The sequence below is a fragment of the Peromyscus leucopus genome, chromosome 7 (genome assembly GCF_004664715.2).
Source record: "Peromyscus leucopus breed LL Stock chromosome 7, UCI_PerLeu_2.1, whole genome shotgun sequence".
Taxonomy (NCBI): domain Eukaryota; kingdom Metazoa; phylum Chordata; class Mammalia; order Rodentia; family Cricetidae; genus Peromyscus; species Peromyscus leucopus.
This window is the reverse complement of record NC_051069.1, coordinates 55,473,421-55,488,750: the sequence shown is the minus strand read 5'-3', so window position 1 is coordinate 55,488,750 and position 15,330 is coordinate 55,473,421. Positions and strand designations below refer to the sequence as shown.

The 15,330-nt window shown below is 44.4% G+C and overlaps 1 protein-coding gene across 1 annotated transcript in view; it reads right to left on the bottom strand.

The window, feature by feature from the left end:
• The window catches only part of Hephl1 (hephaestin like 1), a 65,586-nt gene that overhangs the window by 3,637 nt on the left and 46,619 nt on the right, over window positions 1-15,330 (bottom strand). Inside the window, exons 13-17 of the mRNA XM_037208224.1 lie at window positions 14,665-14,804; window positions 11,518-11,658; window positions 7,425-7,531; window positions 6,133-6,355; window positions 4,007-4,146 (exon numbers count right to left, since the gene is read on the bottom strand). Of these exons, the coding sequence (XP_037064119.1) occupies window positions 4,007-4,146; window positions 6,133-6,355; window positions 7,425-7,531; window positions 11,518-11,658; window positions 14,665-14,804 (751 nt within the window). The remainder of the gene's footprint in view (window positions 1-4,006; window positions 4,147-6,132; window positions 6,356-7,424; window positions 7,532-11,517; window positions 11,659-14,664; window positions 14,805-15,330) is intronic.

Here is a 15,330-nt window from a genome sequence, read left to right as displayed (position 1 = left end):
TTTCAAGGACACAGCTATCAATGACCATTCAAGAAGAAATAGGTGGGGGCTGGAGAGATGGCCAGTGGCTAAGACCACTTGCAGAAGATCTGGATTCAGGTTCAGCACATATATGGCTGTTCACAATCATCTGCAACTCCAGTTCCAGGAGATCCAGTGCCTTCTTTGGCCTCTGTGGCCACCAGGTGTACCCATGGTGTACAGACATACTTGCAGGCAAAAACTCATACACATCTTTTCCTTTTTGAGACAGTGTCTCTTTAGGGAGTCCTAGATGCCCTACAACTCACTATGTAGACCAAAATGGCCTTGAACTCACAGAGATCCTCCTGCCTTTAATCCCAAGGTGTGCACCACCACCCCAGTCCATAAAATAGATTTTTGAAAAAGAAAAAGAAGTAGATGGCCTGAGTAGTATTGATTGTAAAAAATAAATACAAATCATATTAACACCTTCCAATAAGTCCAAATGGCTTTGCTGACAAGTTCAATCACAAAGTTGAAGAGTACCAGCAATCCTAAACAGACTCTTCCAGAAGCTGGAGGCAAAAAGAACACTTTCAAACTCCCTTTATGAACTGATATTACTCTGATTTGAAAAAGTGTTTACTAGTGGATGGTGAAGAAGCTGATCTCAGAGGCTGAGTGTGGTGTGGTGGTGATCAGAGGCTGGAAGAGTATGAGGAAGGCAGGAGCAGAGAGGGTTGATAGGAGAAGCAAGAAGTGCTGGTGTTGTCTTGTTCAACAGGCTGTCTACAGACAATAACCAGGTACTGCATAGCAAAAAAGCTGGATGAGAGGATCGTGAATGTTTGCCAAAAACAAGTGATGTTTGAGGAGACAGATGGTCCCACTCTGATTTGCACATTAATTGACATGTATATGAATGGGAATACCACATTGTACCCCAGAAATGTACATTATTTATGCTTTTATGTATCAGTTCAAATAAAGCAACTGATGACAGTGTACTGTGCAAACTGGACAAGCAGGACACAAAGGAAAAAGACTGCCAAACTTTGCCAAGACAAGGTGGGACAGTCCTTCAAAATTCCTGCTTCACAGAAAAGTCTGTCAGGTATTCTAGGTCTGTAGGCTGAAGGTGGATGCCACAATGGTGCAGAGGAAGCTTGGGCGACTGTCCAGGCGGCCAGCTGCTTCCATCATTTTTATGGTTTTGGAAGTTGTTTGTTCTGCACTTCCTGTTTAATCAGGTGATATTATATCCTTTTTGGGTCTCTGATGGAGTTGAAAATGAGATAGTTATAGTTATAGTTTTCCTTGTTACCAAATTCAGAAAAGAAACTTACCTAAGAGTTATAAAGTTTATTAAGGTTGAGAAACATAAAAGCTTAAATTGTTTATCTAATAAAACGTTTTGAGGTCTAAAAAGATAATTTTGGGTTAGTAATACAAGTTAGGATAGACAGTAAATTAGGTACATGACTTTGGACTCACCAAGATAGGATCGATAATGGAGTATTTTCTCTGAATTTGCCAAATGCAAGTGGACTGGATATTGTAAATGTTATTCTTACTTGATAATTGTTCTTATTGTATATAGTTTTAATGTGTTAAAGCTAAAAACTTTTATTTTTATTTAGACAAAAGGGGGAAATGATGCAGCATATTTGTTTAACTATGCAAAGATGTGTTGCATTTGTTTAATTATGTAAAGATGTGTTGTTGTATTACTGTGCCTGCTTAAGGCACCTGATTGGTCTAATAAAAAGCTAAATGGCCAATAGCGAGGGGGAAGGTATGGTAGAACTTCTGGGCAGGAAGAGTAAGTAGGAGGAGGAACTTAGGCTTAAAGAAAAAAAAAAAGGAGATGACAAGGAAGATGCCAGGGGCCAATCAGACATGGAGGAAGCAGCAAAGCAGGACATTCAGAATGAAAGGTTAAAAAGCCCAAGGCAGAACGTAGATGAATAGAAACAGGTTAAATTTAGAAGAGCTAGTGGGACAAGTGTAAGCTAGGCCTAATATCCATAATTAATAGTAAAAGTCTCTTTGTCTTTATTTGGGAACTGGTTGGTGGCCCAAAGAGAATTCCAACTACACATTTACCACACGGCTTAGCAATTCAGCACATTTTCTCTAGCAAATAAAAACTTGAACTCGTGCAAAAATGTGTGCATCTGTTTATAATGACTTTGACCCTCCTTGAAAACACTCTCACAGTTCTTATTTGGAAAAGTAATAAACTGCACTGTATACATATGATGAACAATGACTCAGTCATCAAGTAAAACAAAGTTGCCACATATACGAGATGCATGAGACCAAACATCTATGCTGAACTAAACAAGCCAGACTTGAGATATTGCAAGTTGCATGGCTTCTAGACAATATTCAGAATACTGAAACTCTACATATATAATCTGTGAAATTTCTTATTTTAATTTCTTTTTAGAATTTAACATCTCTGTGTGTGTGTGTGTGTCTGTCTGTCTGTATGCATAAGCATGCCATAGTGCACGTGTGGAGGTCAGAGGACAGCTAGGGGAAGAACTGGTTCTCTCCTTACACTGTGGGTCCTGGGGGTCAAACTCAGGTTATCAGCCTTGCAGGACAAACACCTTTGCCTGGTGAGCCATCTGAAGGGCCCAGGATTTCTTACTTGCAGTTTGGGAGGGTGGGAGTCCAGGATGAAGGGGCCTGACCTGGTAGGTGCTTTCTTGCTGCACTGTCTCATGGCTCAAGGCACAAGGATACAACATGGAGAGCAACAGGTCAAGTTTGCAGCCTCAGTAACATGACTGGCATCTCTCCACTCATGAGAACTCTACCCTGAAACTGGTCATCTTCCATCAGGCCCCAGCTGCCCCCATGACAGGAGTGGGGATCAAGTCTCCAACACGTGACTTTGGGGAACTACATCCAGGTTATAGCAGAGACAGAAATAGAAGGGTGCTATCAAATGTTCAGGCTTGGCTGAAGTGACCTACAGGGGCAGCAGGGGTGGAGTGGGGTGGGTGGTGATGGAGATTCTCTGCTTCGATTGCTGGTTAGACCACTGTGATAACAAAAAAAAAAAAAAAAAAAAAAAAAAAAAGAATCTTACAACAAGTGGGATTTTACGCAATGTGAATTAAGTCTTCATTTTTAACACATATAATGTGAAGATGAACTTTTTATAATTTTATGATTTAACTTACTATTAGAAATGTATATTGAAAAGTCACTTTCTGAAAACTAATCTGTGACACTCTGTCACTGCTGGCTAACACCTGAGGTGTTTTGAACATGGATGTTTCAGGGCCTTATTGTTGATTCTTGTACACTAGTGTGGGATTGGTCCTGCTTCCTCGTGCATCGGATTTGGCTCTGTTTCCACTTTCTTGTAGAAAGAACCAGAACCCAAGATGACAGAGTGTTTAGACTTTAGATTTTTCAGGTCTGGGGTGAGGTGTGTTCTTTAAACAGCTCCGAAGGTGATTCACTGTGCAGCCATCACTGCCCATACAGCAGAAGTTCGTGTGTGGTGCAGCCCAGCTCTCGAGCAGAAGTCAAGATGAAGCCCAGCTCACCTATCTCCTTTGCTAGATAGGGCTGCTTTGTTAACTGGTTAAGGAGAAAAGGAAATTGAGATGAGAGGGAAGGAAAAGAAAGAAGGAGGAAAGGGAAGGGGAGGGAAGGGAAAGGAAGGGGAGAAGGGAAGGGAAGGGGGGAGGGGAGGGGAGGGGAGGGGAGGGGAGGATCAGGGAAAGCCCCAAACACCATGGGAGTTCACAGACAGTGTTAACAGCGTACTCCACGGTGGTCACAATTGTGGCCAGACCGATGGAAAAACTCTCATCTGAAACTCAGAGAAGCTGGTGGGTTATGAGAAATGATATAGGTATAAACATTAAGAAATACACAGCAGGGGAAGGGTGTGGCCACCCTGTTCTATTCTCTAATGTGAGCCTGCCATGGGCCTTATTGCCAACTAACTCCCTTCCTGTCAGAAAGGCCATAACTGTTCTTCAGAGTCTCCCTCGAACTCTTCCCGGATACGTACTTTGAACAGAAAGCTCTCCGCATGGTAATGGATGGTGTGGATGTCCACTTCGCTTCCTATTCCCAGCAGATACCAGTTAGTCATTGTGTCTTCCATCATTATGAGGCCAGGGAGGTTTCCAAATATCTTTCCATTAATGGCTAAGAAGATGAAAATAAAATAACTTCAGGTCAGTGGAGGACAGTCTGCTTACCCCAGTGGTAGAAATGGTTCAAGGTCTAGGCTACTAGTATTCTTTTTTTTTTTTTTTTTTTTTTTTTTTTTTTTTTTTTTTTTTTTTTTTTTTTTTGGTTTTTCGAGACAGGGTTTCTCTGCGTAGTTTTGCGCCTTTCTGGAGCTCACTTGTAGCCCAGGCTGGCTCGAACTCACAGAGATCCGCCTGCCTCTGCCTCCCGAGTGCTTGGATTAAAGGCGTGCGCCACCACCGCCCGGCCAGTATTCTTATTTTTAAATTATTTATTTTTATTTTATGTGCACTGGTAATTTTTTGTCTGCATCTATGTCTGTGTTAAGGTGTCAGAACTCCTGGAACTGGAGTTTACAGACAGTTGTGAGTTGCCATATGGGTGCTGGGAATTGAACCTGGATCCTCTAGAAAAACAGCCAGTGCTATTAACTGCTGACCCATCTCTCCAACCCACTACTAGTATTCTAATCTGCCTGATAGACACGAGTCAGCCTCACTCATGCTTGCCAATGGTCCCACCATTCTAGATCCAAAATTCAGATAACCAAGAAATCTTTGCATGTAGGGATCTGGGGGAAAAAAAAGAAAAAACTTCCCAGTTAGTCTTTCAGAGCTAGATCTCAAATAACAGGTACTGTGGGATGTCGTTCTGTATGCTGTGAATGTGTGTTGCTCTGATTGGTTGATAAATAAAATGCTGATTGGTCAGTAGCCAGGCAGGAAGTATAGGCAAACAGACAAGGAGAATTCTGGGAAGAGGAAGTCAGGAGTCACCAGTCAGACACAGAGGAAGCAAGATGACAAGGCAGAACTGAGAAAAGGTACCAAGCCACCTTTGGCTAAACATAGATAAGAATTATGGGTTAAATTAAGTGTAAGAGCTAGTCAGTATTAAGCCTGATCTATTGGCTGAGCAGTTATAATTAATATTAAATCTCTCTGTAATTATTTTATAAAAGGCTGCAGGGCCAAGGGTGAGAGATTTGTCCCGACTGCGGCCAGGCAGGACACAGGAAATCTTTCAACTACAAACAAGGTGCTTATTCATTTATTCTGCATGCCTCTTTAGGAAGTAGACTGCAAGTGTGCTGATGAGAAGCAAGATTTATTCCATACTACACATGAGTAGACTAAGCCACAAAGAATCTAGCACATGTATGTGTGTGCAAAACACATGTATATGTAAAAGATAAATCATACACCCACACACAATGAATCCATTTGGATCTGTGTCCATTGTACTCTTAATGCTTCACTTTCTATGAACGAGAATAAGCACAACTGGGTCTCTAAAAAGAGAGCATCAGGCAGGCTAAACAACCCTCCTTGTGAGCAAAGCAGGCTGGATTCTACAGTGGTGACTCCACCCCTCCACTTCCTACCAACCTTTGAGTCTGTGCATCATTTGCTGAAAACTGAGGACATGTTAAGAAACTGCTGAGATGGGTAAGAAAGAGCGTCTGGATGAGGGATCCCACCACCATATTCTAATCCTCATAAACCTGGAGCAAAGCCCATCTTTAAATGTAGATCTTGGTGAGAGTGTGGATGTGTCCATGCAAACACATCACTCAAGCTTCCTTAAATGACTCCCAATTCAGTAACATACACACACTAAATAAAGTTCATGAGTGACATTTCATGTTCCAAACAATTCATCCAAACCCTTAATTTTGACTGCACAGAAGCTGTGATGGATTCACATTAAAACTTATCAATAAGTGACAATTTGATCTTAAAAAAAAAATTACTTCTTCACAGCTTAACGGTCTCATGACAGCTGGCCCCAATCAACTGCCTCGGAGCCTCAGTGGTTAGGTTGGTTCACTCTGGAAAGGGCTTTCTTCCCGTCCCTGGAGGAGAGGAGGGCTCAGAGGAGGGGCTGGGGTCTCAGCGGTGACCTGTCTCAACACCAGCCTCTCTTTAAAGGCCTGCATACCGTGCATTTTGTTGCTTTCTTCAAAATCATCTGTGCGCCTGAAATCCCGTGGATCTTTATTGAGATACTTCTTAATATTGTCATCCAGATACCAGGATTCATTCTCATTAAACACCAGGAACAACAGAGCAAATTCGTAGTCCACGTCACTTCTTCTTCCCTTTTCGTTCAATATCCCTTCTCGGCATGTGATGAGAGGCCCCATCAAACCACTGTATGTATCCTGGAGGAAAAAGTAACCAGGGTTAATGAGGGGTTAAATGTGACATCATCCCACCTGCTGCCATTCTAGTGTAGACATTGCCTCCTCTTGCCCTGGTCCATTCCACATCAGCTGTAATTTGCATAACACAAGTACTCAATAGGTTTGAGATTCATACTTGGAATAACAAATAAGGTTCCCATGCTCCTCATATACAAATGACCTGTGCGCTTATCTCCTGAACTCTAGGTCATTGATTCCTAATATCAAATGTGCCACTGAGAGAGAGGAAGGTGAAGATAACTCCTCACTTTAAAAATGATTGCATTTTGCATAGGCTATGACTCTGGTTTGGGCTTCGGTTTATGTCATGTGATTAAACACTACTGTAGTTTTACATACAAGAGTACATAACTCAAAGTCGGCATTGAATCTTTTTATTTCTCAGACTATTTATGATCCAAAGATTCTGTAGTTTTAAGTTAAGCTTGGGGTGTGCTTCTGTCCTTTAGCCCTGGCAGTGTGAGCTGGCTCAGCCAGAAAAGACTGGCCACCAAGCCTGATGACACAAGCTTTATCCCTGGGACCCACATAGCAGGAGAGAACCTACTTCTTTGTTGTGCTTTAACCTTTACATATGAGTTGTGGCATGCAACGTGTGTTTATGTACACAGACAAAAATGGAATTAAAAGGAAAAGATTTCCCACCTCCCAAAATCATAAACAAATTCTACTATGTGACATTTGTTTCCTTTCAAACTGCAAATTCTCATGTGATTCAAATTATCTTGAAGGTTCTATACCTGGAAATTAAATGGTGTTTCACTTTTCTATTCCTATACCAACAGTTAGAAAACTTACAATAGTTATAAAGCATTGTATACTAAACTTTTTTTTCTTTTTGCTTTGTGGGTCATACTGCCTCTGCTACACTGGTGGAGGATGTTGATGGATGGATGCAGCTGGATTTGGCCGGTGGGTGATCCTTTGAGACCCCTGTTCTAAGTCACACCACTTTTACATGTGCCCACAGAATGGGGATGCTTCAATAATCACCTTGCAACCACCCGGGTTCCTCTCTCCACCTTACCTTGACAAAGTTTGCTGTCGAATAGTACACCCACGGGATACAGTTAGGATCAGAGGGCCCAGGACCTGATCTCTTGGGGACATTCCATCTGTAAGTTTTTATTTCTCCTAAAATTAAAGAGAAAACTGAAATTGGTTCTTAGATTTACCTGAAGAACTCCAAGCAGATCTTTATATATTCTAGTTAGTGGAGATAATTTCTCATTTTCCAGACATGTTCTTACTAAACTCACACCTTGATTCCCACGGGTTCAAACTGTAGAGCACGTCTGTGTGATTTCAGGCTCCTGCCTTCCCTTAGCTTCCATGTTTCTATTGTCAACTAACATTCAGGACGTAAAGATGTATTTCACAGTCCACTGTTTATCCTGCTTGAATTTGGCACATTTTGTCCTCAAGGATCTCCATTTTGTCTCTAATACCATGATGATTAACCCTCATTGCCAACTAGAGAGGATCTCCAATCACCTAGCAGACAGGCTGCAGGCATGCCTACAGCATCTAGTCTAGTTAGACCTGTGCTATACGACCTAGATAACAGGGGTTATCCAGAGTAGGGTAACCTTTGAGCTTGTCCAGGAAGGAATATCAGTTAACTGAGGTGGGAAGACCCATTGTCACTTTGGGTGGCCCTGTCCCATGGGCAGGCATCCTGGACAGAATAAAAAGAAGTCAAGCTGAGAACCAGCATCCATCTCTCTCTGCTTCCTGACCACTGATGTAACGTGACCCACCACCTCACGTTCCTGCTACCGTGACTTCCCTGACATGATGAACTGTGACCTGGAACTCTTCCTTCCTTAAGTTTCTTCCCCAGAGTATTTTTGTCGGGGTGAGGGTGGGGTTGGTCAGGGGGAAAGTCTTACTATATAACCTAGGCTGTCCTCAAACTCACAATCCTATTGCCTCGGCTCCTCAACTGCTCAGCATATGGCCACATCTGGCTGGAACTTTTTAACTGATATTTGACAAACTACTTAACTTCACTGGTCTACAGTTTCCTTACTAGTAAACCGGGTTAGTCTTCATGTTTTGAGTTTTTTTTAAGGATTAATTGGAATTATATAGTTAAATACATGGAGGCAATGCTTTACACTACCAGTGATGAATAAATGTTAACTTTCTGATTGTGTTTTTGTTTTCTGAAACAAAGTCTCCCGATGTAGCATCAAATGAAGACAAAATAACAGGAAACGGGGACACAGAAGGGAATGAAGTCCCTCAGATCCATGCTTCATACAAACAACAAAACCCACTGTGTAGGCTGCCTTGGCGGAGTCCATTCTCTGTTTTCTGAGCGGTAACTCAAACAAGAGCATTACCAGGTAAAGAGCCAGGCTTGAGGATGGCTTAAGCCCCGTGACCTCTGAATATCCTTATCAGTACCCCTCATAAACTTGAACAGCACACCATAAACTATGTTTCAGTTTCATTTATATAACGAGAGGAAGTTCTTTACAGTAAGACAATTAAGTAAGTTTCATTTAAACTGAATCTTTAAACTTTGCTCATCTTTGAACCTGGCTGTAAATTACATCATTTGTACAACGTGACATCAGAAGCTACAGAGCCATGTACACAGCTGTGGCTAAGACACTCGAGTGTGATTCTGCCCCCTGAGAAGCCCATCCCAATCCCTTGGGTGTGTGGCCCTCTTCTTAACGAACTCCAATTTTGCTTCATGCTGATCATGAAATTCTTTTTTATGCAGAAGTCATGATCCCTGATACACCCACGTGTAGGCTACTGGAAAGAACTCCTCCTTGAGCCCGTAGGCAACGGTGTCACATAGAGGGGAAGAGGTCGACAGCTGTATCTCCCGCTGTTGCTGACAGACTAAACTGGCCTCAGACTCGAGGACTCTCATCTGACCCTCCGAGTACTCACAGGCACACACCACCACACCCAGTTGACTTTTTATGCTTTAATAACAAGTGTACACACCCCCTATGAGTAGGCACCATATCTACACATCACTGTGGCTGACTCAGGCTGAGTCAATATATCCATATTAACCAGCATGATAGCCACATTGCAGAAGACTCGACTAAGAGCTTGTTCCCAGTCATTAGCTTCTTGGAACCATCTACACCCCATTCCCATCCTATCAGAACAATGAACCTTTGCCTTAGTGTCTGTATACAAAGCAAAACAGAAGTGATGCATCCATGGAACTTCACTTTTTTTTTTTTTTTTTTTTTTTTTTTTTTTGGTTTTTTGAGACAGGTTTCTCTGTGTAGCTTTGCGCCTTTCCTGGAACTCACTTGGTAGCCCAGGCTGGCCTCGAACTCACAGAGATCCACCTGGCTCTGCCTCCCAAGTGCTGGGATTAAAGGCGTGCGCCACCACCGCCCAGCTCACTTTTTTTTTTAATGTAACCGTGGGTAGGGATACAACTTGAGGTGTGATTTCCATTATGTCTCTTTGAAGCCCCTTTGCCGTATGAATGACCAAACAGCTGGTATTTAGCTTCAGAAAGGCAAGTGGCTGCAGGTGTGGTGTTCTTTAAATTGGAATAATCTGTTGTTTGTCCGGTAGCAAAGTAAAGGTGTTCAGTAAATGTTTGTTGAATGGATGGCTGTGGAGGTCTGAATAAGAAATGTCTCCCACATGCTCATGTAGTTAAACCTTGTTCCCCCAGTTGGTACACTGTTTGGGAAGCTAAGGACCCTTTAGGAGTTGGGGCCCTGCTGGAGAATGCATCTCTGGAGGTGGGCTTTGAGAGTTCATAACCACATCCCACTTTCAGTTTGCTCTGTGCTTGTGTTTGAAGACGTGAGTTCTCAGCTTCTCACTCCAGTTGCCTGATGCTACACCTCCTCCAACATTATGGATCTTGTCCCTCTGAAACTGTGAGCCCAAATCAATGCTTTTTTCTCTAAGTTGCCCTAGACATAGTGTTTTATCACAGCAACAAAAAGTAATAAATACAATGACCTGATTTTAAAAGGCCAAAATTGATAAGGGATGCTTACTTTTTATTTTACAAAATGTATTTTTTATTGCTGTATGCGTGTACATGTGCATGATGTTGATGTGTGTGAGTATGGGTGGTATGTATCATGGCGTGTATATGGTCAGAAGACAACTATCAGGAGTGAGTTCTTGCCTTCCACTTTATTGAGTCTGGGGCTCTCTGTCTCTGCTGTGGGACATACTTGAGCTGGCCTATAGTTTCTGGCTGATTTTCCTGTGTCTGCCTCCCATCTCACCATACGAGTTCTGGGATAACAGATGCATGCCACCACATCTAACTTTTCACATGAGTTCCAGGGACTGAACTCAGGTAAGGCTCACCAGACACCTCATCAAGGAAGGCATGCATGTAATGAAAAGATGACCAAAGTCATATGTCATTGGGGCACTGAAAATTAAGGTAGTGAGCCGATGCCACCATATACCTGTTGGAATGACCAAAGTCTAAAACAGAAAATACTGGTGAGGATATGGGACAAGAAGGCCCTCTCATTCAAGGTGGGAATACAAAATAGTACAGCCACTTCTGAAGACGGTTTGACCGTTTCTTTAAAAACTACCATATTCTCACCACACAACCCAGTGATTGTGTTCCTTAGTATGTACTCAAAGGAGTTGAATATTTATGACCATATAAAAACCTTCATGTGAATATTTCAAAAAATTATCTACCATTTAGGACTTATGTATAATCTATGTTCCTCCTGAAATTGCTCGTTATGTCCCTTCTGTCCCCTCAGCTCATCTTGGTCACTTCAGAGCAATGTGTGGTGAAGGGGTCGGGTCTTAGAGTCCAACAGAGTCACCATTGCCGTCCATCAAGGTCCTGGCCTAGCTATTTGCCACTCTGTTTTTTGTTGTTTCAAACATAGAATATGATGTCTGACCCAAGGTACCACTTGGTGTGTTCGTCATTGGTGTCCCTGACTACCCTGTGAGGTTTGTGACAGGGACCTAAGAATTTCAAGTTCTGGGTCATTGGATACATGATGAGCTCATAGCCCTGGAGACTAGGCAGCAGCTGAGACACACCCAAGAGAATTATCCAAGACCCTCAGAGGCCAGAAGAGGAGATCCTGGTGACCTCATCAGGATGGAGCAGACCTTGTGTGACTTACCTGGCTTTGTGACAGGCACTTCGAGACGCTTCCCACTGTTTGAATCTTCCACACCCTGGGCTGTGATGGAATAGGGCCGACTGGCTTTGTTCTTAAAGATGATGAGGATGGAGTCCCCCACCTCAGCATGGATCATTGGGCCTAAAGGCAAAACACAACAGGACATCACAAATATGTCATGCTCAGCAGTGGGGCCAACATGAGTTCAAGTTCTTCCACCTTCCCTTAACAGAAGGCCTTGGGTGAATCATGTAATCCAAATCTCAATTTCCTCATCTGCAGAATGGGTTCACTAAGACTGTTCCCATAGGACTATTAAATAGCATTGTGTGTGTATTGTAGGGTTTATTTCTGTCCAACGAAGCCAAGTATTCAGTGAATGCTGAACTTCTTACTGCTCCAGAGCAACAGAGTTTCAGTTGTAACCTGTGATCCCTTGGATGAGAAGTGCATTTGAATATTTGGTCTTCAGTTGGTGGCGCTATTTGGGAGGTTCAGGTGGTGTAGCCTTGCTGGAGTATTGCAGGAGGGATGGGCTTTGAGATTAAAATCTACACATTTCCAGATTGCTCTCTCTGCTTTGTGCCTGCCCTAAAAGACGTGAGCTCTCAGCTTCCTGCTCTTGTTGCCATGTCTACTGCCTGCCGCCTGCCGCGCCATGCCAGCTCCTATCCCTCTGGAACAGTAAACCCAGGAAAACCCTGCCTTCTACAGGTTGCCTTGTTACGGTGTTTTTCACAGCAACAGAAAACTAACGACTGCCAATACCTGTGTGAAACCTTAAGGGACCCAAATTGCTTATGATCTAGTAAATGGGGTTGGCACTAATGACGAGGCTCCCATGGAATGATGGGTAGTAAAGGGACTCAGGACAGCACAGACACTGTCATTGTTGCAGATCTAGTGCAGACTCTCAGCATGTCAACTTGACCCAACCTAGAATCAGCTGAGAAGCGTCTCAGTGAGGGGATTGTCTAGATCGGGCTGACCTGCGCTCTTGTCTTTGGAGACAGTCTTGACTGCCTTCATTGATATAAGAAGACACAGCCTGAAAGTGGACAGCTCTGCTCCTTGTCTGCTCCAGTTTGGGGCCCCGGACTGTATGAGAGCAGAGAAAGCAACCTGAACATCAAGCATGCATTCCTTCCTCTCTGCTCTTGAGTGTGGACTGTCTCAAGCTCCTGCTGCTGTGGCTTCTCCATCAAATAGACTGTAGCCTGAACTGTGAGCTAAAATAAACTTTCTTATCTAGGTTGCTTGTTGTCAGCTTTCTTTGTTTGCTTGTTTGTTTTATCACAGCAACAGAAATGAAACCAGGCCAGATGCCTTGAGCGCACACATGCTCTCCGGCCCCTTGTGTGAGCTTTTGTGTCCATGCAGAAGAGTCTGCACCTGCTGGAGCGGGAGAGGCTGTGCCTGATGGCAATGCCTTTCTCATGCTGGTGCCTCTTGCTTTGCAGTACTAGGGAAACACCCCAACACCTTAGAGTGTGGGGCTCACAGCCATCTTCAGACTCCCTTTGCAGAAGCATCTCCCACCTGATCCCTAATGATAGGGATTCACAACACACCTCCATGGTTGGGCATGTTTGCGCATGCCTGGCAGACCTAGTCACTTCCGCCTAGCCATTTCCGGGTCAAAATATCTCGAGTGACCAAGTTGCGTAAAGTACGCAGCGCAACCATGTGATCTGCACACATGCATGGAATAGCCACATAGGCCTGTGTGCACAGGCGCGGCCCAGCCTTTATAAGCAGGTGCCATGTTTCCAACTCCATCTTTATTCGTATGTCTTTCCTGAGCACATCTGTCTCTCTCTCTTATCTTAATAAAACACTTGTTAGTGGACTTTGTCGTGTTTTGTGACATTTCCTCAGAGGGTAAGAGTGCCGCTAAATAACTAACACCTAAGGTTCCCTCTTGGGCATTTGGTGTGTTCCGAATTCATCCAGAGACATGCCCTTGGATGGTCAATGGCGTGGCAACACACATTCATTTGTCACTGGAGCAAGCTCCAGTTTGGAGTCTGAGAAACATGGCTAAAGCTATTAATCCATCTAGAATCTGTTGAACTATAGTTCTCTCCAGAAGTAAAAAGGAACGGCTATGTGTTTAAGCACTCAGCGTGGGTATAGTTCAGGCACTTTGCACGCATTAAAATCATCGTTCATTGCTGTTTAGCACAAGCCCGTGCACACAAGCTATACTGGTTAAAAAGATGCCTTCCAGCGGACGGAGCAACGTGATGGGACACGGGGCAATGGTGGACCTGCCACGTGCCCACTGAATTACTGCAAGTCCAGGTCACTGTAAGCTGCAGATGAGTGAAAGGGCCTCACTCTCCACTGGATGATGGCTGCTAACCTGCCCCTGATAGAAGTCACTCAATTCCCTCTGCTGCCAATCAAGTTGGGCTCTTCAGGAGCACGCCCAGCCCCCTCCGCTAGCCCAGCCCTTTTCTTTGGAGCTCTGTGTGCACTTGCAGTTCCAATGAGTGACTCATGCATTACTCATGTGGAAGTAACAAACAAGTGGTGAGTCCACATGGAGGTGTGGGGGAGGGGAGCACGCAATCATCCTCGGGCTGTCGTCACGTCAGTCATTATAATATCGAAAATACTGTGTAACCCATACTCACAAAGTTACCTTTGGTGTAAAAAGCACAAACGTAGTTCCCAGATCCTCTAGTCTTCTGCCTTAAAAATATTCTTTTCAGGTGGGGTGGGTCTAATGACTCCAGGTGAGGAGAAGGAGGAAGGAGAGCAGGAAGGCGGGGCATCAGCCTGCCCCGCCCGTGCACACGCATGGTCAGTTCTGCGGTCCACAGGTCAGCTTGAGACCCGTCACCCTCAGCATCCACCTCACAAGGGAGCTCCTTTCGGCTGGCGCTCAGTGTTCTATGTCCCTGCACATGTGAGCCAGGACCTAGAGGCGGTCCCGCAGACACACTGCCTGAGGTGCTGAGTCATCAAACTGTCTAAACTGAAAATTTCTCAGCTCAGTAGAGAGGCCAGAAAGAGGCTCAAGAGCTTGAGACACCTGGTAGATTGCCCTGGTGACAGGGATCCTGATGTGTGTGAGGGGTGGGGCTGGGCAGCAGAGGGCAGAGAGAGGCCTGCCCACTCACTCGAGCTGACATGCCTTACCCAGGAGTTGCAGGTGCTCCTCCCTCGGTGGCCGGGCTTTAATCTCCACAAATTCTCCATTCGTGTATTCCCTGTAAACCACCTTCTTGTACTGAGAGCCAATCCAGTTTTCAGTGTGATTCATAAATATATCCCCATGTCTGCAAAGAAGAGGCGTCAGAAATCAAGGCTGTCAGAAGGCAAGAAGACCGAGAGTGTCTCTGTTATCTGGGGTGCTCGGGGTGGTGCTCCCCAACCCCAGCTGGGACAGGTCTCCCCGGGGAGTTGGCCTTTGCAACACCTCTGAGAACAGGGCTAGCAGTCAGCACCTCAGAGCTGCTCATGTCCTCATAAAAACAACCCAGCATGGACCCATGGCCACCCTTGGAAACCTGCATGGTCACCCGCTGCAGGGCTCTCAACTGGGCTAACCTGAGAGAATCCTGATGGGCAACAGCAGCTGTGCCTCTCTGGCTGGTACACACACACACACACACACACACACACACACACACACACCCTTCCCACAGAAAACACACACACACACACCCTTCTTACAGAAAACAAACACACACACACACACCCTCCTCACAGAAAACACACACACACACACACACTCCTCACAGAAAACACACACATACCCTTCTCACAGAAAACACACTCACACACACATACACACACACTCCT